The sequence below is a fragment of the Diaphorina citri genome, unplaced genomic scaffold (assembly GCF_000475195.1).
Source record: "Diaphorina citri unplaced genomic scaffold, Diaci psyllid genome assembly version 1.1 scaffold290, whole genome shotgun sequence".
Taxonomy (NCBI): domain Eukaryota; kingdom Metazoa; phylum Arthropoda; class Insecta; order Hemiptera; family Psyllidae; genus Diaphorina; species Diaphorina citri.
In genome coordinates this window covers 68,012-95,509 of record NW_007377726.1, presented here as the reverse complement: position 1 = coordinate 95,509, position 27,498 = coordinate 68,012, and the positions used below count along the sequence as shown (strand labels likewise).

The 27,498-nt window shown below is 33.9% G+C and overlaps 2 protein-coding genes across 2 annotated transcripts in view; one reads left to right on the top strand and one right to left on the bottom strand.

The window, feature by feature from the left end:
* The window catches only part of LOC103507124, a 117,140-nt gene extending 97,068 nt beyond the window's left edge, over positions 1–20,072 (bottom strand). Inside the window, exon 1 of the mRNA XM_026822067.1 lies at positions 19,964–20,072. The gene's annotated coding sequence lies outside the window, so the exon portion shown is untranslated. The remainder of the gene's footprint in view (positions 1–19,963) is intronic.
* LOC103507121 lies at positions 19,494–24,531 on the top strand. Its single transcript, XM_008471567.2, has 3 exons — positions 19,494–19,596; positions 23,283–23,365; positions 23,986–24,531. Exons 1-3 carry the CDS (start codon positions 19,504–19,506, stop codon positions 24,518–24,520), a joined length of 711 nt encoding a protein of 236 aa, XP_008469789.1. The 5' UTR covers positions 19,494–19,503; the 3' UTR covers positions 24,521–24,531.
* Positions 24,532–27,498: the final 2,967 nt, after the last annotated feature.

Sequence of the window (27,498 nt, the reverse complement as noted above, 5' to 3'; positions counted from 1 at the left end):
TCGTTTTTAAAAACTTTTTTTTTTTTTTTTTTTTTTTTAATTCCTTCTGTATGCTTTTTCATTGTTTTGATTTAGGTACTTTGTATTCCGGGAATTGGGAGGGCGGAACAGTAATAATAATAATAGTGCTTATTTATACTGCTCGTATACGACTGAAAAGTCCCTTTACTCCAGCAGTGGGCTACTACTATTATTGGGGTCAAATTCTCAAATTATATTGAGGATAAAATTCCATACCTCGGCTGGGATTGAACCCATGCTCTCCTGTTTACCAGTCGAGCGCCTTGACCACTACACCACCGAGACAGGTTTACTTTTTTGGTTGAAGTTTCAGTTCAGAACAATGAAGGGTGTCGAAGTAGGATCATGAGAGTGTCACAATGATACAACTGTTCTTTCAATGAACTTTCTCCCCTCCCCCGAAAAAACTTTAACTGACAACATTTTACCTCAACAAAGACTCGAACCCACCTCTGGATGTTTGATTCTATGATGTTAACTAATTGCTTGCAAAGACCACAATATAGGGAAGCATAAGCCGTGCACTGGTGAGGTCATGAAATTTTGGAAAGCCTTTGCCTTCATTAGGACTCACCCCAGGATGCATTGCATACCTGTAGGTAGGTATCTCCACCATAGTAATATTATGAAACACTTGTAGCTGCGTCTGTAGGTATGAGTATTTACAAATAAAACAGACATCTCCACTATTTGAACTGTATGTTGCACATTGCATACTCATAAAGTAACACGGCGTTCATACAAATATAACGCTATATTTGTGCTTGTCAAAATAGGGATTGATTAATACCTAGAAACATTATGAGTATTCTCAACATAAAGGAACATTTCGTTTTCACTATAAAACAGAATGACTGAACATACTGAAGAAGTTGAAAAAGCTCTTTCCTCTTGTTTTAATTAAGAAAAATTCTCTCAACTTTAATTTCAGAAGAGAACGAGGCAACAGAAGAACCTGATGAGTTTATTCCTTCTGCTTCTCCTAACGTAATAAGAAGATACAGTTAGGAGTTAGGTATGTGTAACATGACCTAAGACCTAGTACATTACATCGCCTACATACTAAATTACAAAAGACTTCAAGATTTATGAGGACAGCTTGGCAGGGCATTTTTTTCTACCTTCAACTTTATTCTGAAAAGTTCAGAAGTTCAGGAAGGAAATTTTTATTTTCAATGGACAGCACACTAGGAGGTTTTCTAAAGGCACTTTTTTTCTTTGAACAAAGAATCAAAAAGTTACCGACTTTTTTTCTCCTTCTTGTTCAAACTATGTAGGTATTTATTTATTTTCCTCTCTATTATAAGAATCTGCTCTGCTAACTTTACTTATACAAAGTTCACAACTGGCAATCTGTATAATACAAAGGATTTTCTGCGTTGGATCTTAAACCCCAAAACAGTGATCAGTAATTAAACATAAATTTCATTTGTGCATTTAACACGAATACCTTTTTTAGACAAACGTACTGTCTTTGATTATCAGGAAGGATATATTCCATCATTAGCACTCTTTATCTACATACTTGCTAACAAGAAAAATGTTGCGCTCTCTAGGCTCCGTGGCAAAATATACGGGGAAACAGACCTGTGACTTGCAACTCTTTTTATTTTGACCTCTTGATAGTGGACGACTACTTCCGCATGTCAAAAATGTCCTGCGTCTTGGGGTACTTATACATTTTGTTCTCACTATTTTATGTATCTTTGGCAAACATTGGGACCTTGCGTTGCCTCTACACTTTCTCTTTGATGAACATTTAGATCTTGCTTCAGAACTAGGAAGTGTCATTGCACTAATATTTATTTTTGATAAACTCGTGAATCCTGGTTTACCACTACAATGTATTTCACTCTTTACTGAATGACGTATTAGGTTATCGCAAAGACTGGTACTATTCCTCTTTGAAGAACATTTGGATACGGTTCTCCGAAGATTTTTCAACGAGTGGTATTGATTTACATTTCTACAACTCCTTGTCTTGTTCCTGGTGAGGTTGCATTGACTGAAAGCTAGCTCTGTATCCAACGGAAAACCGATCTTCAGAGTTATATTATTATTCTTTTTCTCAAGTGAGAATTTTGGCTCCTTTTCAGAGGACAACATGGTTTTAAAAACATCTTCAAGAATTGTCCCTCGAATTTTAATTTTAAATTGTTTCTGTCTTGTGGTGCTCATATTGTCAAAATATGATTTGTGTTATTTCGGTAAATATGGATTTTCAAATAGCAAGTGTTCACATTACTTGGCTGTCTTCTAAAAATACATGAAGTTTCAAGTATTTATTTAAAATTAATTATGTAAATGTAACAAATAAATAAGAATAATTAGAACTATTGAAGCACCTTTGACTATGAGCCGTTTTGTGCCATTTCTTTTGTTTGAGTCCTTATCCTGAGTAAGTTGCGCTCGTGGCCTGTAGCCATAGAATTCCTAGGAAAGTGGGATAGCACTTTTTTAGTCCCCACCACCTCACCCATCCCGAGCAAACCTAATTTAATTTTCCATGTAATGTATTTATGTACTAATGTACAACACATAACTAGGAATCCCCTAGACGCGCCTGTCACACCATTGGAAATAATTCAATGCTTTGTTTTATGGTTTATTAAAAAATACATGTGAATATTTATAACAAGTTGTCACTTGGGTTTTTGTTTCGAACAATTCTCGCCAAGTGGAAACCGCAATATTTCCGAAGGTTCAGGAGTTCTTTCGACGAAGCACTGGCTTTCTATAGACTTGTTTGGTTTTACATTTAGTCAGAGGGTGTACACTGCCCACTTAACAATCTCCTTTCACTTCTCAGAGTAACTTTGGAAATTATCTTTCAAAATCGTCAATCTCAGCATTATACAACCCTATCACACTCGCCGCATTATTTACTAGGTAACAAGTACCTATATCGTGTTACCAGCATTTAGAAGAAAACCTATAATAAAATTATTTTTCAACATTTTTCATTCCCACTTAATATAATAGACTTGCAAGCAATGGTTGACATGTTTTTTTCACAATATTTGGATTTAAGTAAAAAGGGGAAAAAAGCTTGTAGATCAAATTAAAAAATCTAATTAAAAATAGAAAGACAGTAAAGGGAAGGACGAAGAAAAAGAAAGAATTTATTTTAAAATCTTGTAAATGAAGTAATTTAAAATGTAAAAGTTTCCACTAGAGAGAAAAGGATTAATGATAAATATTCATACAGAGTGGTTAAGTTATGTTAGTCATAAAAAGAACGTACCTAATAATCCATTTGAAATGCACCACTTGACAAACACCGAGATTACATAGTAATATTAATAAAAACAAAGCAAAACTTCTAAGCAAATTTTCAAATATTTATACTTATGAAAAAGAGTTTTTAAAACGTCAATTAGCTCTTCAGGATATTTTCATCATTTACTTTATTGAATTGTAAATCAGTAATAATAGAGACCAACCACATCACTAAAAGTGTAACGTCAGAGGTTTTATCGACCTTTTCAATTTTTCATATCAAAAAGCCACCCTTTATTACCGACCTTAAAAAATGTCTTGAAGTTTTCAATATGAGTGGAGGAACATCAATCTAAATTCTTGACATTATTGGAAAAATTTATGTCTTCATACACTTTTCTCTTGCTTTTGCTCTTACATAAATTATAGAGAAGCATTTCCCAAAGGTCTAAAGGAAAATACAAATAAATGTGAATGAATGAGAAAGAAAAATCACTCCTCTAAGAGTAGATACATAGGTACCTTGCTATTGTATACATACGTATAGTATAGGTATGAAAATTTATATCTACAGTGTTCATCTCTATTATTCTGCTGTACAACAATTGTATCTCGATCAGGTACCTAGGTAGACATTATTTAAATTTTGTATTTATATTTAAAACTAAAGTTCTACCATGTTTCACATTTCTCTTTTCCATGTAATTCTGCAAATCTACATGATATCAATATTATCAATCTATTTCTTCTGGAAAAAATAATATTCTGTTTCTTGTGTGCCATGTGATGATATTAATGAATGTAGTCTTTGCGTAGGAAATTAGGAATGCCACCCATTTCCATGTCCAGCTTAGTTGAGTTATAATTTGGAAAATTTAATGTTAAAGTTGGGGGAAAAGTTGCAACAATGAAGCTAATTTTAGGTATTTTATGACTATAATATACGTACGTAAAAAAAAAAATCATAGGAAACATATTTATATTTTTAGGTACCTATCTACCTACACTACCGCACCACTTATCATACCTATCTAAGTACATTAAAATTTGAAAACAAATTCAACAACAAAAAGTTTGAGAGATTTATACCTCTTGATTATTATTAATTGGGTAAGTACATTGTTTGAATTCCGCATTTCCCCCCTTTTTATACCTACAGTTTGTTTATTTTCAACTTTGAAACTTGTTCGTTAGTTGTTTCAAGCCAACGAACTTATCCGTTGTCTTTTCGATTTATATTTATTTATATAATTTTTATGTATAAAATATTAATTTTTGATTTATTTTGAATTTAATGCCTTACAAAAAATGAGACATTAACATCATTGAAAGACATGCATTTTTTAAAATTTCGTTGACGTTAGCATGTTTTATTCAAGCGGAAAAACATTAAATTTAATTTTCCACGTACCTACCTATGTTATACGAGAGAACATACATGTACATAATATTATGTGAGTACATAGGTATAATTTTATTTTACTCCATGTATATGTACATACGCACACACATTCACAATTCTAGTATTTGTTTTGATTCTGAAAATGCAAACGTATGCAGAAAACCTTTGTTAGCACAAGGCTGATAATGGAACCGCAGATGTATATTTGTATTTGCTTTAAACTAGTTTAAACGATAGATATCCAATAAGCACCAATATGGAATGTAGGGCCTATGACGTCTGTACAACAAATTCTAGTATTTGTTTTGATTCTGAAAATGCAAACGTATGCAGAAAACCTTTGTTAGCACAAGGCTGATAATGGAACCGCAGATGTACATTTGTATTTGCTTTAAACTAGTTTAAACGATAGATATCCAATAAGCACCAATATGGAATGTAGGGCCTATGACGTCTAGTTACGTACAACAATATTGTATCTCGATCAGGTACCTAGGTAGACATTATTTAAATTTTGTATTTATATTTAAAACCAAAGTTCTACCATGTTTCACATTTCTCTTTTCCATGTAATTCTGCAAATCTACATGATATCAATATTATCAATCTATTTCTTCTGGAAAAAATAATATTCTGTTTCTTGTGTGCCATGTGATGATATTAATGAATGTAGTCTTTGCGTAGGAAATTAGGAATGCCACCCATTTCCATGTCCAGCTTAGTTGAGTTATAATTTGGAAAATTTAATGTTAAAGTTGGGGGAAAAGTTGCAACAATGAAGCTAATTTTAGGTATTTTATGACTATAATATACGTACGCAAAAAAAAAATCATAGGAAACATATTTATATTTTTAGGTACCTATCTACCTACACTACCGCACCACTTATCATACCTATCTAAGTACATTAAAATTTGAAAACAAATTCAACAACAAAAAGTTTGAGAGATTTATACCTCTTGATTATTATTAATTGGGTAAGTACATTGTTTGAATTCCGCATTTCCCCCCCTTTTTATACCTACAGTTTGTTTATTTTCAACTTTGAAACTTGTTCGTTAGTTGTTTCAAGGACTTTGAGTCTAGCTTAGAGTACAGCCTAATTAAGTTGAAAATGTTGGACTCGTAATACTCTTATTTTATAAGATAACTGGAGTTTGAGTTTCTAGCAGTGTGTCATAAATTTTCAAATACCATTATTTTGAACAAAACATTTTTGCAAAATTTACAGTTAAACAATTATCTAGTGAAAAAAATGCACATTAACTTTTTAAACATCTTTTAATCACGTAACTACCAACATATTATTATGAATTTGAACTTAATAGTGATGCGCGTTCTAGCGTCCAAATTAACCCCGCCGCTCCTCACACTAAGCCTGAGTTGGACAGGAAAAACCCACCACGCGATTGCCGAGATGGTCACCTGTCTGGCTATCTACCACGCGGAACGTTGCTCAACTTTAGTGATCCATTGGAAACTGTTACATTTAACATACATAGTATCGCCGCTGCACTAACTCAGGAAAGAACCTACAAATAAACACAGTGACGGCTTATTCGAATTGGCAACGCCTGCGAATAAACCGGATAGAAACACCCTGTAAAGGAGATAAACCGAAATAATAATAAAAATGCTAAAATATGTACATACCTACATCTATTGTATAAATGACCCATAGAAAATGAGCCTCACAAAAAGATATCATATACCTAGTTGTGGGATTATAAAAATAATAATACCTTTACCTATCAGGAAATAAAAAATCCGCAGACTATATCAAAAACAAAAGGCCTAAATATTCAACATGAAACCCTTTTTAATATTTTATGCATAGGGTGAAGCATAAGATTATTCTCGGTGGCCCATTTCTTTACATTTCTATTGCAATCAACTTGACCTCCGTACCCATGTGAACACTTCATACACTTTTAAATTAAAAACTCTTGGTTTTAAATCTGTGTTGAAGCATACTAGGCTAATATCCTCCGATTATTCTGCTTCCACGCCTAAGAAAAGGCCATACTAGTTCATTCAAGCTAGCATGGACAGCCTGGAATAACCAGGTCGTCCATGTCATCAGACATCTTTAAATTATAAAATAAAAATGGTCGCAATTTACTCTATGATCCGATCCTCGCTATCAAATTGAAATCAATGCTTTGAAATAAATTGTGAAAATATTTTGCTCTGACACTTCCTGTGTGCTTGTGTTGTGAGATAAGCTATCAATTTGAAGCTTTCCGTTGGATATGTGGTACGGGGAGTGAAAGAACAACTGAATTAGAATGGGAGGTAGCGGTAGGTATTATCTGGAATATGATTAATGTTGTGTAGGGATTCCTCAGTCTTGTTAATGTAATTTGTGTCAAATCAGAACGTACCAAAGTCTGCAGCATTCACATATTTCGTTATACGAATTTACATGTACCAGTGTACCTACCTACATGTTTGTTGTTGATATAACGCTGAAGTATGTAACATGGCTTAGGCAATGTACAGATTAAAATATCCAAATTGCTTCAAAAAGTTCGATCTATAAAACAGCAATTTGTATACTATCTAAAGCTTAGACCCAAGTAAGGCTTATTTCTGAACTTCTAAAGCTTCATCAATAATATTATTTTCAGTACCTAATGTACCTATTAAGTCGGTAATATCAATAAAAACTTCTAAAGTGATAAAAAACACAATATACATTTAAGTGGCTGTGTTTCAATCATTTACATGAATAGGTAAAGTACAATCAAAATTTTCCTAATCGGTAAAAGATGAAATAGAAAGTGGTGCAATGTTCGCACTTGATTTTCCCACCCCCTCTGGGCCTAAAGCACCTATAATCCGCAAAAATGACCCTTCTCCCTCCATATCAAGTTGTGAGAGATTTTTTTTATTCCTCTTTTGAAAAACCCATAAGAGAATTTACTTCCAAGTTGCCTCATGATTTTCACCTCTCCCTGGTAGCATTAGAGAGAAAAAACTTTATTGCAGTTTTCGTATTTCTTTTACTTCCAAGTTGCCTCATGATTTTCACCTCTCCCTGATAGCATTAGAGAGAAAAAACTTTATTGCAGTTTTCGTATTTCGATTTTCTGCGTTGGATCTTAAACCCCAAAACAGTGATCAGTAATTAAACATAAATTTCATTTGTGCATTTAACACGAATACCTTTTTTAGACAAACGTACTGTCTTTGATTATCAGGAAGGATATATTCCATCATTAGCACTCTTTATCTACATACTTGCTAACAAGAAAAATGTTGCGCTCTCTAGGCTCCGTGGCAAAATATACGGGGAAACAGACCTGTGACTTGCAACTCTTTTTATTTTGACCTCTTGATAGTGGACGACTACTTCCGCATGTCAAAAATGTCCTGCGTCTTGGGGTACTTATACATTTTGTTCTCACTATTTTATGTATCTTTGGCAAACATTGGGACCTTGCGTTGCCTCTACACTTTCTCTTTGATGAACATTTAGATCTTGCTTCAGAACTAGGAAGTGTCATTGCACTAATATTTATTTTTGATAAACTCGTGAATCCTGGTTTACCACTACAATGTATTTCACTCTTTACTGAATGACGTATTAGGTTATCGCAAAGACTGGTACTATTCCTCTTTGAAGAACATTTGGATACGGTTCTCCGAAGATTTTTCAACGAGTGGTATTGATTTACATTTCTACAACTCCTTGTCTTGTTCCTGGTGAGGTTGCATTGACTGAAAGCTAGCTCTGTATCCAACGGAAAACCGATCTTCAGAGTTATATTATTATTCTTTTTCTCAAGTGAGAATTTTGGCTCCTTTTCAGAGGACAACATGGTTTTAAAAACATCTTCAAGAATTGTCCCTCGAATTTTAATTTTAAATTGTTTCTGTCTTGTGGTGCTCATATTGTCAAAATATGATTTGTGTTATTTCGGTAAATATGGATTCTTTATATTTTCGTATTTCTTTTTTTTTATCTTTCCTTAATCTATGCAAGAGTATAAACAAGTACCTAGGGGTATAAGTCTACCTAATAGCGTTGTGGTCCCGCACATAATGATAGCAGCCTATAAAACTCGAAACTTTTATAGCTTAACCTAAAGCTCTGTACATGCGAGTATATGTACAGAGCTTGTCTTTTATTGTTTTCAGAAGATAGACCTATGCCTCCCTCGGGATCAATAACCAGAGTCACTGAAAATTAATGAAATTTGAACCTCTTGTAGAGAAATTTTGTAAATATTAGCAGCTGTACATTTCACTTCCTATCCTTATACCTATACTTATTTTTTTTTTTTAACAAGTTCTCGTGATAGGTTCCTAGTTCCTTACGAAAATAACTGTAGAATTAAGTAGCTAACTGAAAGAATAAATCACCGAGTACTATTATCAATTCAGCCGAAATTTCAGGAAATGAGAAAAAAGCATTAAAAGTAAGGAAGCACTTTATGAAAATGAAATCAATTTAAATTTTAAATAAAACGCCGTCCAATAATCCGTGACCTGAAAACTTAAATGATAATTTACACGCAATACTAATAGAAATCTAGGATGGAAAGAACTCTACAGCTAAGAGCATACAAAAATCGTGACTTCAGGATAAATATGAAGAAAAGTCTCAAACAGAAAGGTACGGAGAAAAAAAGAAACTTAAAGTGGAAAATTAAGAAAAATCAATGCAAAAGAGAGAGAATTAAAGAAAAAACGTTTAATATCTCATAGTATAACCTGCATAATAAATTAAAATATTGGTTCAGCAGGTAAATAAAATTAATATGTACGGCATACAATATTATTTCTAGGTAGCGGGTACATTAGGTACAACTACAAATAAAATCGTACCCTACTTATTTATACACTAAAAAGAATCTATGTATGCACATAGTTGTCTCTAGACATTTCATAGATAAAATAATAAAGCTAATAACAATAATATACATAGGTGCTGAATAACAATACGGTTACCGAATTTACTTACGTTTTCTGATTCTTGCACACCTTTGAAGGTATTTATGTCTAGATAAATACCAAAGTCCTTGTACATGTACCAAAGTCCTTGTACAGAGAATTTGACCACAATAATAGTAGTAGCCTACTGCTGGAGTAAAGGGACTTTACAGTCCTACGCGAGCAGTATAAATAAGCACTATTATTATTATTATTACTATTATTATTTTCTTATTTTATTACCGACCTTAAAAAATGTCTTGAAGTTTTCAATATGAGTGGAGGAACATCAATCTAAATTCTTGACATTATTGGAAAAATTTATGTCTTCATACACTTTTCTCTTGCTTTTGCTCTTACATAAATTATAGAGAAGCATTTCCCAAAGGTCTAAAGGAAAATACAAATAAATGTGAATGAATGAGAAAGAAAAATCACTCCTCTAAGAGTAGATACATAGGTACCTTGCTATTGTATACATACGTATAGTATAGGTATGAAAATTTATATCTACAGTGTTCATCTCTATTATTCTGACAAAGTTATTATAATGTAGTTTATATAGTTGCTTTGTTCATAAGCAACACTAGCTTTAAATAACAAAGAGGTAACTGAATTTCTATATTGCTAGGTGATTAGGTGGCGAAGGTATTATTCTGACAAAGTTATTATAATGTAGTTTATATAGTTGCTTTGTTCATAAGCAACACTAGCTTTAAATAACAAAGAGGTAACTGGATTTCTATATTGCTAGGTGATTACGAAGTTAACCTTTGGTACAAAATAATTTCATATTAATATCTATAGTAGTAACTATAAAAGGGCATTATTTCATGTATTTACATGGGTATATCTAGTTAGAGACAGTTCAATTATAGAAAAAAATAAAATGCAATAGGTAAAACCTCATGCAACCGGAACGAGAAAAAAGTACCTAACAAGCGAAGAAATAAAATGACAAACATGGAAACTCATATCAACAAACCACAACAACCGGAACGAGAAAAAAGTACCTAACAAGCGAAGAAATAAAATGACAAACATGGAAACTCATATCAACAAACCACAACACGACGCGACGCGACAAACATACCAAAACAATAGAAAATCTAACCACAATCAACACACAAGAAAACTTCAAAAACACAGCAATGCAATAAACAACTCAACTTCAAACAAGACAGACATTTCAGTTTTCTATACCATTCCAAGAAAATTAAATTTCATACATTCTCGATTTCTTGACCCCGCCGGGAATCGAACCCGGGTCTCCCGCGTGCAAGGCGAGCGCAGTGACCACTACGCCATGGGAGCTGTATAAAGGTTAAATTTCTTGACCCCGCCGGGAATCGAACCCGGGTCTCCCGCGTGCAAGGCGAGCGCAGTGACCACTACGCCATGGGAGCTGTATAAAGGAGCATTTTATGGACAAAATAAATGGACGTGCTTAGTTAGATCATTAAGTTTTAGTTGAGTAATAGTAGTATATTTAGATATACGGTAATAAAGGTTCCATGTGTTATTGTTCCTGGGCACTTGGTACCATAGCAATTACAGAGATGGGTTCTTTCAGGAGCTTATGTGGCAATGAGTATATGTTATACAGCGTAGGTAACCAGTGTGTGGATTACAGTCCTAGGTACTGTCCCCTTGTCTCCTGACTTTGGGACTGGAAAATTGCAACAGTAAAAAAAAAGGTAGATGCTATTTTGTAAACTGAAAAAAAGTACCCTTTCTTACTATAGGTATTTAGAAGAAATAATCCGAATAATATTTTTGTATTGAGCTGCACTCATGGCGTTGGCTAATCCTGATCGGGTATTTATTTATGGACCAATATTTGAAGCATGGCTGCGTGGATAGAAGTTTTGAATAATATAATGAACTCCTCTTAACCTTTTTTGAACCCTGAGATTGAACAACTATAGTCATAAAACGGAGTGAAGGAAAACAACAGTCATATTTTTTATGTGTATATGTACGTAGTAGAGAAGTGTTTTTCCTTTCCTTTGTTTCTAAACAACAAAGATTAGCACTGTTTTGTTTTTATCTTAGTTCTTCTTATTTAAGAATCTCACTTCTCATTTGAAAATAATGCTCTTATTCCGTCTCTACCCTCGCTCTTCTCCTATTTTTCTATTTCTTAGAGAGAGAAAAAATCCAAACAAGTTTTCCCTTTTGTCTTTTTTCTTTCCTATGCTTCAAGACGCTAAGCCCTGAATTTGAGCTCGGAAATGGCAATAGGCAAGGAAGTTTTTCTGTAATGAAATGAGGCTCTCATTTGACATTAAAGTTGACACGGGTATACAAGGTGGTCCTCATGCAATGTTTTGATTTTCAAGTCATTTCATTTGCCACAAGAGCTCCATGACTGTAATTTATTACATATTACAATTGTGGTAACCAATGGAGCACCCGAAAACTACTAGGTAACCAAGGCGAAGGAGTAGTAAAATTCTATATCCACAGATGCTAGGTGATTAGGTGGGCGTGGAAATCCTTACTAAGGTATGAGATTTTATCCTTAATCTCTTGACACTTTGATTACAACATAATTGACCTGGGTATAACAATATCCTCCTAAGGTAACATAGTACACAATATCTCTGACATTGAGATTACCTCCTATCCAAAGGTCCATTATACACAATGTCAGTCCCAAGTGATTGATTCCTCTTCCTAGAATAATAATCCACATCTCCCTCCCCCCAACTATTCCATTATCTTCCACCGTTAAGCTTTCTATCACTAATTTCATTTTGATGTTCTAATTATCTTTCAATTGAGGAAGGGGGAAGCTTTTTTCTATAACTTGTGTATTACGTGTTGTGCGGTGTAGATTGGTATTTAATAGATGAGCTTTTAGTAACACACTCTGTAGAAATCGATACGAAAATAACAATAATATATGTATTTATGATACATGTAGGAATAGGGGTTGAAAAAATACAGGATTAAATGGAAGTACTTGTTTCTTTTTCCAAAAATCTCTTTATTTTCTCTTAATGTTTTTTTTCTTTCTCTCCCTCCCTCTCTCTCTCTCTCTTTCTTGGTACAATAAAAAATTTACGTAAAAACAACAATTACATTTACTTAACCTTTATACCCAAGAGCTTGAAGGGCTAGGACAAGTATCTAGCCTTACCACTTATCATCACTAAGGAGATTGTAAAAAAATACGTACTCGTACTGATAATACTTTGGTATTTATCTAGACATAAATACCTTCAAAGGTGTGCAAGAATCAGAAAACGTAAGTAAATTCGGTAACTGTATTGTTATCAAAAATGTAGAACAGGAACAACTGAACTAGCATGTTGTACAATGTACACACCCTACCTATTTACACAGTTAAGTTAGTATGTTCATAATCATAAAGTAAACTAGGAATCTCCACTAATTTTTTCTATGTTGCATATTGCATACTCAAACAGTTCCACGGCATTCATACAAACTGTGAATGCTTCCTAAATAAATTAATTTACCAGTTTCTCTCGTAATCTATTATGACGTTGAGTGTTTTAAACTTGTGCTGTGTGTCTCTCTTATATGAGTTAATTTTACAGAAATGTGACGTACCTACCTACATAACAGTCAAGTACAGGAGTTCTTATATTATAGAGATTGAACGTCTTCCGTATTCACAGGTCCACACTTCAAGTAAACCAACCCCGTTTCACACGAGGTACGAAAAAAGGCCTCTCTTTCTATAATAATAGCTATTTATGCTACTTCTTGAATTTTGCCGCAATCAATGTCTTGTCCATCAATACCCTACCCGATTATGTACCTGGTGGAAATGTGGAAATTGAAATGATCAAAATCAAAACTCCAAACTATGACCAAAAATTGAAGAACTCTGATCTATGCACATATTGGACATCATGTATGTTATCCACTGATTTGAAATGAAACCTCGTGAAGACAGTCGAATTTCCAATGACAAATTCATACCGGAAACACATACATACACCGAGAATCTTTCGTAAAGGTCCGGTCAATTCACAATCAACACACAAGAAAACTTCAAAAACACAGCAATGCAATAAACAACTCAACTTCAAACAAGACAGACATTTCAGTTTTCTATAGATACCATTCCAAGAAAATTAAATTTCATACATACATACCAAGGTAAATGGGGTATATCATATCAAGATACAATTAATAAAATTGAATATCCTATATGCACTTTTGATATCAGGGAAATGTGTCTAGTTCTTTGCTACTTGCAGTCTAGTACATAGATGTTTGATGTTTTCTGTCTGGTGTATGTTTTCCACTATTTCTTTCAAGAACGAAGAGAATGAAAAATTAAAAGTACTAGTGTTTCCTCCAGCTCCAGCTGGTTTTACTCCAGCAGGTAACATTATAATATTATATGATTGCATAACTTGCAAGGTATTGCTTGTGGAAACTCATTAAAACATGCTTACCCTCCCTTGCCTTCCTATGATGATATTCATACAATAGTATATGATATACGTTTCGAGTTATTTGCGGCTTTATAAAAAATGAAATGTGAACATTAAAATCCCGAAGGATTTGAAAATTTTACGCTTGATGAAATAATTATTCTCGGTGGCCCATTTCTTTACATTTCTATTGCAATCAACTTGACCCATGTGAACACTTCCATTATTCTCGGTGGCCCATTTCTTTACATTTCTATTGCAATCAACTTGACCTCCGTACCCATGTGAACACTTCATACACTTTTAAATTTAAAACTCTTGGTTTTAAATCTGTGTTGAAGCATACTAGGCTAATATCCTCCGATTATTATTTAAATTTAAAACTCTTGGTTTTAAATCTGTGTTGAAGCATACTAGGCTAATATCCTCCGATTATTATGCTTCCACGCCTAAGAAAATGCCATACTAGTTCATTCAAGCTAGCATGGACAGCCTGGAATAATTCGGGATGATATCTAGTCTAGTCTAGTATACATAATTATTAGGTTTAGGTAGATAAATAAGGTAGGTACATACGAGTACATATGAATATATTAGTTACATAGGTACAGGTGTAAAGTTGAAAATATCATTTACTCTTATATATCTTATAACTTATATTAACTCAGGTTAGTTAATTAGAATTCTACTGATCATGCCAAATCCTGATCTGACATTAATTTTATTATCACTTAACCCGTTTTGAATTGGGGCCTCCCAGATTTTCTCTTATTATTCATGAGTCGTGAACTAAACACGCCTGTCTATCATGAGCTAGGTTTTCTGCAAATTTAAATATTACACATGCGGGAGGCCAAGGTTCCTAATGTAGTTCAAATGTGTTAATAATACGATATTATAAATACATAATGTTATCAAGATCATACCTAAGTATGTACTATATGAAGGAAATATTAAGTATGTACTAGTTTTCTATGTACCTACTCGTTTTCTTTCGGAGATGCTTCACAAAATATTTCTCGAGTAAGTTAGCGCACACTAGTATCTCCAGGAACTGTGGGTGTCACTGTGGAATTCTGTGGATTAATGTGAGTCATTTTTCTAAAATTTCAAGTCTTTGTTTGATTGAGCTCCATTTGTAATATTAAGAGTGCAAACGGTTTGAAAGATCTTGAAAATTTTGTACAACTACTCAAACCTTGCCAAGAACCCATACATTTACTAAGAAAAATCTAAAATAAATAAATATATTGAAAGTAAGAAGAACTAAATAAATTGAAAGCGATAAAGTTGTGAAGAATGGTGACTTCAGTCCGATCTTGACCTCAATAGTTTTATTGTTTATTATTAACATCCGATCTTGACTCCTTCCTCGATAGATATAGCTTCACTTTACCCATCAATGATGTAGTGTAGGAAAGGACAGAAAAATACTCAAGTCTATTAAACAGGAATTCCCCTATAACTCTATTTGCGAGGAAGCAGCTCATGAGTAAAGTTTTCCTCGAATACTCAAGTCTATTAAACAGGAATTCCCCTATAACTCTATTTGCGAGGAAGCAGCTCATGAGTAAAGTTTTCCTCGAAAAAAATCTCCTTAGTGATGATAAGTGGTAAGGCTAGATACTTGTCCTAGCCCTTCAAGCTCTTGGGTATAAAGGTTAAGTAAATGTAAATGCAGTTTCTTTGTGTTATTATGTCACAACTTTGGTGCTCACTGCAGCATTGTAGGATTTTTCTCAATATCTCAATAATCCTAAAATCCAATGTTTACCTACCATGCTGGCACCGGTCGCTTTTCTTCTTTTTATCTTCCTTCCTTTCAAAGGACAAATTACACTTTGACTAAAACCATAAATCTTTTACCTTTTCTCTATGTAGAGAGCTCTTAAGACTTTTTCTTTGTCACATGCATACCTAACCTGTACACTTGTGCAGTGCAGTACTTTTCCACAGACGTGTGATCGAACAGTGTAAAATTAATAGTTGATCTAATTAATAGAAAACTGATTAATTGGGTAAATGACCCAAAAAGATTTAATATTATTATATCAGGAAGGCAGTAGGAAGCAACTTTACTGGATTGAAGTCAAAGTAGCAAAGCACTCCTGAGAGTACTTACACAGCCGGCAGCCGCTAGCCGCGGGGAAAAAGGACTTTCTGGTCCTATTTGGTAGGATAAACAAGGTGTAGGTACCTAGGTATGTACTATCTTCTTCTGAGATTTCTTCAAATAAATTAACCAACAGAAGTTAGTGATAATCTGATATTACGAAAACATCTTCAGACTCACAATACCAAACAAATTTCCCCAAATGATTATGTATTAGTATATTAGTAAGATAATGTATTCAAAATCTAGGTATTTTCAGTGTTAGATATGCTATAGAAATATGTGTAGAACACACATATATGTATAACATTGATAAAACATTCAAGAAGAAAACATACAAAATGAGAAATAATAGGAAAAGAGTTAGGGAGAGGAGAGATATGAAAAAAAAAGAGGAGGAGGAGGAAGAAGAAGAAGAAGAAGAGAACAGTAGAAACCAAAACAAGTATATAGGACGGGAGAATAGAAGAAGAAGAAAACGGTACAAAAACGAAACTAGTGAGGGGGGAGGAAGAAGAGTGAAAAAAGAAGGAAAAAAGCAAAACAAAAAGGAGGGGGATGAATAGGAAAGTCATTTATATTCCCAGAGAAAATGAATAGCTGTGATTCCAAAGTGCGACATGGGAGATGTGGAACAGAAGTTAGTGATAATCTGATATTACGAAAACATCTTCAGACTCACAATACCAAACAAATTTCCCCAAATGATTATGTATTAGTAAGATAATGTATTCAAAATAATGTATCCAGAGAAAATGAATAGCTGTGATTCCAAAGTGCGACATGGGAGATGTGAGTGTTCATATATTCGGATAGTTCCGAAATGGCAGGAAACTTAAAACTCTCCCCTTTCTTGCTGAACAAATAAAAACGGACATTTTTATTTTAATGTCTCTCCTTCGTCTGTAACATTTTGCCACTTGAGTCATAAAACGTGCTCCAGGCTTTCTCTGTGTTATACAGATGTTTGGGTTCTCATTTTGACGAGAAACCCATGTTATGACAAGAAAAATGTGTAAGTATACCTAGAAAATGTTGCCTCAAGTTTCACTCGCGCCGTCTAAATCAAGCTTTAGAACAGAAACATTAAAAGTTGACCCTTGAACAATTGAACATGCCCTATAACTAGTATACCTAGAAAATGTTGCCTCAAGTTTCACTCGCGCCGTCTAAATCAAGCTTTAGAACAGAAACATTAAAAGTTGACCCTTGAACATGCCCTATAATTGAAACTTATTAGTGCTCCACACACCTCATAATTAAGTTCCGAGGAAACGATAGAAAACCAAACCATACTGTAGGGAAAGTAAATAGACTCATGTTTATATTTAAAATGGTTCGGGGCGTGATTTAGGCCGACATTAATGAAATAATAAAACCTGTGCTCATTCTTTCTTCCCCTTCTTCAAATCCCTAACGTCCTTTTCCCCCATTTTCTTCTCAAGTTACACACAGCATAGAGGAATTTAAAATGGATAAAAATGAACAAATATTAAATTTTGGACGCTGCTCATATCTTTTGTCCACTCTCGAGCTTTTACTTTTTCTTTTCTTGGCCCTGGGATTGTGTGTTGGGGACATTATATCTTCCTCGTAAATGATTACATGGCTTTAACTTTAGCCTTTGTTTTCTCCGAAATAATAATACAAATGTAGGAAATGACTTCTGTTCTACACAACCGGAGAACAGTGTATTCCGAGATACAAATACAACTCAAGAACTTAGACCCGTGTTAAACTAATGAATTTATTTTCCCCCTTCTTACTATCATGAGGAATAAGAGGAGCAGAGATTGCTCCTGTGGGAAGAATATATTAGAGGAAGCAGATGTGGTGAATGCTGATGATATTAAACTATGTGTTGCAGGTGTCCCAGAAATGATGACATCTTCAGAATATTATATGCTATTACAGGTTGTCATTACCGTGCTACTACAAACTGCATCACATGCTTCCATAATTGACAATGAGGTAAGGGAGTTGTAGACTGTTAATATCAAGCTAATAAGCACACTTTGTGCTGTGATTATGAAAAAGAATAGTTTTGTGATGCTACATAAAAAATATGAAAGAACCTCTTGTACAATACAAGAGTCAGCTCCCATGGCGTAGTGGTCACTGCGCTCGCCTTGCACGCGGGAGACCCAGGTTCGATTCCCGGCTTCTATAACTTGTGTATTACGTGTTGTGCGGTGTAGATTGGTATTTAATAGATGAGCTTTTAGTAACACACTCTGTAGAAATCGATACCAAAATAACAATAATATATGTATTTATGATACATGTAGGAATAGGGGTTGAAAAAATACAGGGTTAAATGGAAGTACTTGTTTCTTTTTCCTATAATTGAAACTTATTAGTGCTCCACACACCTCATAATTAAGTTCCGAGGAAACGATAGAAAACCAAACCATACTGTAGGGAAAGTAAATAGACTCATGTTTATATTTAAAATGGTTCGGGGCGTGATTTAGGCCGACATTAATGAAATAATAAAACCTGTGCTCATTCTTTCTTCCCCTTCTTCAAATCCCTAACGTCCTTTTCCCCCATTTTCTTCTCAAGTTACACACAGCATAGAGGAATTTAAAATGGATAAAAATGAACAAATATTAAATTTTGGACGCTGCTCATATCTTTTGTCCACTCTCGAGCTTTTACTTTTTCTTTTCTTGGCCCTGGGATTGTGTGTTGGGGACATTATATCTTCCTCGTAAATGATTACATGGCTTTAACTTTAGCCTTTGTTTTCTCCGAAATAATAATACAAATGTAGGAAATGACTTCTGTTCTACACAACATTATGATGAAACTATGGAAGTTCTGCAGTCATGTGGGAGGCACATCATGGAACACAAAGAAATGATAGATATGGGATTTCTCTTTGGAACGTACATATCCTAGGAATTATTGGACATTGATAAATGTATAATCCGCAATTCCATGGATTTTTCCTCTCATGACTCATGACCCGCATTGCTCTACACAACCGGAGAACAGTGTATTCCGAGATACAAATACAACTCAAGAACTTAGACCCGTGTTAAACTAATGAATTTATTTTCCCCTTCTTACTATCATGAGGAATAAGAGGAGCAGAGATTGCTCCTGTGGGAAGAATATACTAGAGGAAGCAGATGTGGTGAATGCTGATGATATTAAACTATGTGTTGCAGGTGTCCCAGACTCTACACAACCGGAGAACAGTGTATTCCGAGATACAAATACAACTCAAGAACTTAGACCCGTGTTAAACTAATGAATTTATTTTCCCCCTTCTTACTATCATGAGGAATAAGAGGAGCAGAGATTGCTCCTGTGGGAAGAATATATTAGAGGAAGCAGATGTGGTGAATGCTGATGATATTAAACTATGTGTTGCAGGTGTCCCAGAAATGATGACATCTTCAGAATATTATATGCTATTACAGGTTGTCATTACCGTGCTACTACAAACTGCATCACATGCTTCCATAATTGACAATGAGGTAAGGGAGTTGTAGACTGTTAATATCAAGCTAATAAGCACACTTTGTGCTGTGATTATGAAAAAGAATAGTTTTGTGATGCTACATAAAAAATATGAAAGAACCTCTTGTACAATACAAGAGTCAGCTCCCATGGCGTAGTGGTCACTGCGCTCGCCTTGCACTCGGGAGACCCAGGTTCGATTCCCGGTTATGTAATAACGCCATCACATCTTATAATAAAAATATATTTCTGTTCATGTTAGATATCCAATACCATTATGAAGAAGGCCTATGTATATGAGTATGTCATCTTCGTACATAAATAACCAAGGTTTCCGCCATACTAGAGCAAAATTTAAAGCAAGTAAGCTAACTTGGCACTTACTCTTGTAGGTTACGGTGTAGTCAGATCCGGAATTGGTAATGTGTCATTCAATGATTGAGTAGGTATTTCGGATATGGGAACCTATGTGTCCGTGTACCTGGAACATTCAAGAAAAAGAAATTATTGTCACACCTTTCTTATGAAAATAAAGGGACTTTTATTTGCCTAAACTACAAAAAGTGAGTTTTTTCGTGAAACAGACCTGTATTTTCTTTAATAGGTATGTGTAGTTTTGTTCAAACTAGGAGTTGTCTTCAAATAAATTAACCAACAGAAGTTAGTGATAATCTGATATTACGAAAACATCTTCAGACTCACAATACCAAACAAATTTCCCCACAATAACAAACATGATTATGTATTAGTAAGATAATGTATTCAAAATCTAGGTATAGGTAACCAGTGTGTGGATTACAGTCCTAGGTACTGTCCCCTTGTCTCCTGACTTTGGGACTGGAAAATTGCAACAGTAAATCTAGGTGTTTTCAGTGTTAGATATGCTATAGAAATATGTGTAGAACACACATATATGTATAACATTGATAAAACATTCAAGAAGAAAACATACAAAATGAGAAATAATAGGAAAAGAGTTAGGGAGAGGAGAGATATGAAAAAAGAGAGGAGGAGGAGGAGGAGGAAGAAGAAGACGAAGAGAACAGTAGAAACCAAAACAAGTATATAGGACGGGAGAATAGAAGAAGAAAACGGTACAAAAACGAAACTAGTGAGGGGGGAGGAAGAAGAGTGAAAAAAGAAGGATGTAAACTGAAAAAAAGTACCCTTTCTTACTATAGGTATTTAGAAGAAATAATCCGAATAATATTTTTGTATTGAGCTGCACTCATGGCGTTGGCTAATCCTGATCGGGTATTTATTTATGGACCAATATTTGAAGCATGGCTGCGTGGATAGAAGTTTTGAATAATATAATGAACTCCTCTTAACCTTTTTTGAACCCTGAGATTGAACAACTATAGTCATAAAACGGAGTGAAGGAAAACAACAGTCATATTTTTTATGTGTATATGTAGTATGTACGTAGTAGAGAAGTGTTTTTCCTTTCCTTTGTTTCTAAACAACAAAGATTAGCACTGTTTTGTTTTTATCTTAGTTCTTCTTATTTAAGAATCTCACTTCTCATTTGAAAATAATGCTCTTATTCCGTCTCTACCCTCGCTCTTCTCCTATTTTTCTATTTCTTAGAGAGAGAAAAAATCCAAACAAGTTTTCCCTTTTGTCTTTTTTCTTTCCTATGCTTCAAGACGCTAAGCCCTGAATTTGAGCTCGGAAATGGCAATAGGCAAGGAAGTTTTTCTGTAATGAAATGAGGCTCTCATTTGACATTAAAGTTGACACGGGTATACAAGGTGGTCCTCATGCAATGTTTTGATTTTCAAGTCATTTCATTTGCCACAAGAGCTCCATGACTGTAATTTATTACATATTACAATTGTGGTAACCAATGGAGCACCCGAAAACTACTAGGTAACCAAGGCGAAGGAGTAGTAAAATTCTATATCCACAGATGCTAGGTGATTAGGTGGGCGTGGAAATCCTTACTAAGGTATGAGATTTTATCCTTAATCTCTTGACACTTTGATTACAACATAATTGACCTGGGTATAACAATATCCTCCTAAGGTAACATAGTACACAATATCTCTGACATTGAGATTACCTCCTATCCAAAGGTCCATTATACACAATGTCAGTCCCAAGTGATTGATTCCTCTTCCTAGAATAATAATCCACATCTCCCTCCCCCCAACTATTCCATTATCTTCCACCGTTAAGCTTTCTATCACTAATTTCATTTTGATGTTCTAATTATCTTTCAATTGAGGAAGGGGGAAGCTTTTTTCTATAACTTGAGTAGCTATGACGCATAGCGACCGGTGCCAGCATGGTAGGTAAACATTGGATTTTAGGATTATTGAGATATTGAGAAAAATCCTACAATTCTGCAGTGAGCACCAAAGTTGTGACATAATAACACAAAGAAACTGCAATTACATTTACTTAACCTTTATACCCAAGAGCTTGAAGGGCTAGGACAAGTATCTAGCCTTACCACTTATCATCACTAAGGAGATTGTAAAAAAATACGTACTCGTACTGATAATACTTTGGTATTTATCTAGACATAAATACCTTCAAAGGTGTGCAAGAATCAGAAAACGTAAGTAAATTCGGTAACCGTATTGTTATTCAACACCTATGTATATTTTTGTTATTAGCTTTATTATTTTATCTATGAAATGTCTAGAGACAACTATGTACATACATAGATTCTTTTAAGTGTATAAATAAGTAAGGTAAGATTTTATTTGTAGTTGTACCTAATGTACCCGCTACCTATTGTATTGGGAAAAATCCTACAATGCTGCAGTGAGCACCAAAGTTGTGACATAATAACACAAAGAAACTGCATTTACATTTACATTTGTACAATACAATGTGTTAAATGTCTGGTTAATTAATATACAGGTTTTAAATACCAGTACAAGCGGATCGTAGGGGTAATATTCTAGCTGGTTCAAATTTTTAGTGAATCAACAAAGTAGCGAAAATCAAGCTCAATATTAGAAACAAAATAAAAGCGAAAGAAAGAGAAAGTTAGAAGACAGAAGAACTGAGGAGGATGTTTTATATAATATTCTAATTGGGACCCTATGTTATATGTTGTGTAACATAAAAAATATAATGATGTCTTCAGTTTTCCCTGCTTCATACAAATTGAGGCTTCAAAGTACTACGTATGTACTTAGTGGAACATGAAAAGATTGTTATAATAAGAAAGTAAGCAATAAATCTATTATTATTATTATTATTATTATTATTAGAATGAGAATGAGTGACTAGTCATCTCCAAGAATAGAAATATGCCACCTGAATAATTATCTTGTATCTTCAGTACTTAGCTTGAAACTTTCCCTGTCATATTGCTCTTGCAAGACAGGATAAAATGATACATAATATAGTACATACATAGTTACCTTTTTCTTTCTTAATTTTATTTATCCAGTTTTAGTTCTTAGTCGCTCTCTCAGATCATACATATTCCCTCATTTTTTTCATGTTTAAATATTTAAAGAAGTCCTTAGGGGCCCCGTCCTCCCTCTCTCTTGGAAGCTTTTTCATAGTTACCTTTTTCTTTCTTAATTTTATTTATCCAGTTTTAGTTCTTAGTCGCTCTCTCAGATCATACATATTCCCTCATTTTTTTTTTTCATATTTAAAGAAGTCCTTAGGGGCCCCGCCCTCCCTCTCTCTCTTGGAAGCTTTTCAATTTAATTCGTCATTTTCACTATTTCAGATTCATTCAGATCAGAACCATCAAGATAACACCCAGAGATCCTCTGAGGAACTTTCGAAGACCGAGTATAAATTACCATTAAGGTAATTGAGTAGATACACTCTAGCACTCTACCCTCTGTTATAATAATTTATTAATAATCCATGTTACTTTGGCATACATCACAATGGTTTGTAAAATAAAACACTTAGAGAATTTCCACCCTGTAGGTTCTGTCTGTTTTCCACCCTCAATATGACTAGAAGATATGTTATGTTCAATTTAAAAAATTTTTTTTTTTACTTTTATTATTATTATTTTTTCCTGGTGTCACAAATTGTCACATGCTTCTACATTGCTGCAAGCTGATACATAATCACGTATTTTTGAGTACCACGTTCACGACTGAATTAAAAATTAATTTAATCTCGAACTAGCACACATAATACACACTAGTAATCACAATATCAGAATTCGGGATGATATCTAGCCCTGTAGGTTCTGTTTTCCACCCTCAATATGACTAGAAGATATGTTATGTTCAATTTAAAAAAGAAGCCCCTGTTTTTTCGAATACATTTGGTTATTTGTTTCTTCTTTTTTTAAGCTAATGTAGGTTTGTTTTCTTTTTTTAGCCGTCCAATTTCATTCTCGAGGAAACTCTGGGAAAATGAAATGGTTTCTTCTTTTTGAGCTAATGTAGGTATTTGTTTTCTTTTTTTAGCCGTCCAATTTCATTCTCGAGGAAACTCTGGGAAAATGAAATAGGTGATACTCATAACAAGAGATGCTTGAGAAGGCATGAACGAATTGCGGAAAATTCAGACCCAAATCAAACAAGTAATGGCGCTATTCAAAATCTAAATAACTCACAGGAAACAAAGAATTCAGCACTCGGTGGATATTTTGGAAACAATGTAACTATGACAATCGATGAGCACAGAAACTATTCCAAAAATGTGAAACTCAATAGGGCTATTATTGCGAAAATGAAACAAAATCCACAGAAGTTGAGAAGACTAATGAGACTGAAAAAGGCCAAAGCAAAATTTGTAAAATTCTTCCAAGAAGCTAACCCGTTGCAGGATATGATGAAATCAGATATACAAGATTTAATGCCTCTGATGAAAGGGTTCATGCCAGTGCTACAACCAATACCGCTCACAAACTCGCAAAGTATTGCTCCAATCCCTGCTTATAGGAAACTCATGGAAACTCCACTAGAAACAAATACTCCACTATTAGAAGATGAAAAATAATTTCATTACGTTTGGATATGATGAAATCAGATATACAAGATTTAATGCCTCTGATGAAAGGGTTCATGCCAGTGCTACAACCAATACCGCTCACAAACTCGCTAAGTATTGCTCCAATCCCTGCTTATAGGAAACTCATGGAAACTCCACTAGAAACAAATACTCTTAATACTCCACTATTAATAGAAGATGAAAAATAATTTCATTACGTTTCGTTCACGACTGAATTAAAAATTAATTTAATCTCGAACTAGCACACATAATACACACTAGTAATCACAATATCAGAATTCGGGATGATGTTCTAGTCTAGTATACATAATTATTAGGTTTAGGTAGATAAATAAGGTAGGTACATACGAGTACATATGAATATATTAGTTACATAGGTACAGGTGTAAAGTTGAAAATATCATTTACTCTTATATCTTATTACTTATATTAACTCAGGTTAGTTAATTAGAATTCTACTGATCATGCCAAATCCTGATCTGACATTAATTTTATTATCACTTAACCCGTTTTGAATTGGGGCCTCCCAGATTTTCTCTTATTATTCATGAGTCGTGAACTAAACACGCCTGTCTATCATGAGCTAGGTTTTCTGCAAATTTAAATATTACACATGCGGGAGGCCAAGGTTCCTAATGTAGTTCAAATGTGTTAATAATACGATATTATAAATACATAATGTTATCAAGATCATACCTAAGTATGTACTATATGAAGGAAATATTAAGTATGTACTAGTTTTCTATGTACCTACTCGTTTTCTTTCGGAGATGCTTCACAAAATATTTCTCGAGTAAGTTAGCGCACACTAGTATCTCCAGGAACTGTGGGTGTCACTGTGGAATTCTGTGGATTAATGTGAGTCATTTTTCTAAAATTTCAAGTCTTTGTTTGATTGAGCTCCATTTGTAATATTAAGAGTGCAAACGGTTTGAAAGATCTTGAAAATTTTGTACAACTACTCAAACCTTGCCAAGAACCCATACATTTACTAAGAAAAATCTAAAATAAATAAATATATTGAAAGTAAGAAGAACTAAATAAATTGAAAGCGATAAAGTTGTGAAGAATGGTGACTTCAGTCCGATCTTGACCTCAATAGTTTTATTGTTTATTATTAACATCCGATCTTGACTCCTTCCTCGATAGATATAGCTTCACTTTACCCATCAATGATGTAGTGTAGGAAAGGACAGAAAAATACTCAAGTCTATTAAACAGGAATTCCCCTATAACTCTATTTGCGAGGAAGCAGCTCATGAGTAAAGTTTTCCTCGAAAAAAAAGGATTTACAAAAAAGCTACTTTTCTTCTCTTATAAAAGAGAGAAAAATGTAAATTTTCATTAAGGATAAAGAAAAATTGAAAAGGCCCTAGGGAGTACCCAGGAGTTAGGAGAGAGGAAAGAGACAGAGAGTTTATTTAAACATGATGAAGATTCAGTCAAAGGTAAAATAATAACAGATACATCAGATGAAATGCTAATACAGGATTATTTAATCTTGTGAATAAGGAAAAAGCCCTACTTCCACGGAAAAGTGCTGTTAAAAGGACTTGTAATACCTACCCACCTACTCTTGGTAGAATAAGTGAGATTGAAAACTTCTTAACATTCCAGAAAAACATACTTTCAGGGGTTTCTGTTACAAAGTAATTTGAATAAATTCCCCATTTAGTTGCTAACGCTGAAAGTTCGATCTTTGTTTGAAAATTTTATATGCATAAGGAGATATTATTATATGAGGCAGGGGTTTCTGTTACAAAGTAATTTGAATAAATTCCCCATTTAGTTGCTAACGCTGAAAGTTCGATCTTTGTTTGAAAATTTTATATACATAAGGAGATATTATTATATGAGAAGGTCTTTGCATTCTTTTATGTTCATTATGGATTTCCAAACTTCAAAACGTTTCTGTCGAATGCCATAAAAATGTATGTCACGACATATTTTCACTTCATAAAATTGCAACCTACAGAATCCATAAACTTTTAAACAAAAGTTGAAAAGGGTTCGAGTTATTATCAAGAGGAATGTATTTACTTTCACTTCATAAAATTGCAACCTACAGAATCCATAAACTTTTAAACAAAAGTTGAAAAGGGTTCGAGTTATTATCAAGAGGAATGTATACGATGGATGCTACTCGTATTTCTTTGTAAACTTGGTACAAGTTAGTCTTCCACATAATAGGTAGGTATCATATCAAGTACATCATAAAATACTTGTATCAAAGTCATGTGTTTCGTCATCCTACTAGTGCTAGTGTAAGTGTAAAGATATTTTCCGGCTGTTAGTCCATTAATATTCTCATTTTAGGACCTGAATAACAAGATGTTTATACAACATATTGTGTAAATACCAGCATCGTTTACTCTGCTTTCACAATATTGCCAAACTTAGTGTGTAAATCGGCTTCCGCTCGCAGATTATTACTCCTTAAATTAAAGCAAAATGTTCTTAATTTCTTGTATGTGACAGTAGGTAAGTCCATAGTATGCACTTTAAAACATATACCCACCTACTCGCAGTGTTCTTTGTTTCTATTATGTTGTATGGAATACAGATATTATTGAATTTGACCTCAACTAAAAGCAAAAAATTAAAAGCTTTTAATACAAAGACCCATTAAGATTTCAAGACTACCTAAAGTATAGACAGAATTCTTAAAAGCGTTCCTATAAATTATAGACTTTCATTTTATCTAGAGTTTCTAGAGCAAGATTTCAAAAGAGCCTCCTATACAATACATAGGTGGGTAGTAGGTAGTAGGGTAAGCCCTCATACGAACAGTATATCGGCTTACTAGCATGTTTAATATGGAATTATGATGAAACTATGGAAGTTCTGCAGTCATGTGGGAGGCACATCATGGAACACAAAGAAATGATAGATATGGGATTTCTCTTTGGGACGTACATATCCTAGGAATTATTGGACATTGATAAATGTATAATCCGCTATTCCAT

What these genes read in the sequence shown, in the direction of transcription:
- LOC103507121 (XM_008471567.2), top strand. Translation starts at nt 19,504, where the DNA reads ATGATGACATCTTCAGAATATTATATGCTATTACAGGTTGTCATTACC. An exon ending in CTTCCATAATTGACAATGAG is followed by an intron (nt 19,597 to 23,282) that starts GTAAGGGAGTTG and finishes TCACTATTTCAG; the next exon opens with ATTCATTCAGATCAGAACCA. An exon ending in GAGTATAAATTACCATTAAG is followed by an intron (nt 23,366 to 23,985) that starts GTAATTGAGTAG and finishes TTCTTTTTTTAG; the next exon opens with CCGTCCAATTTCATTCTCGA.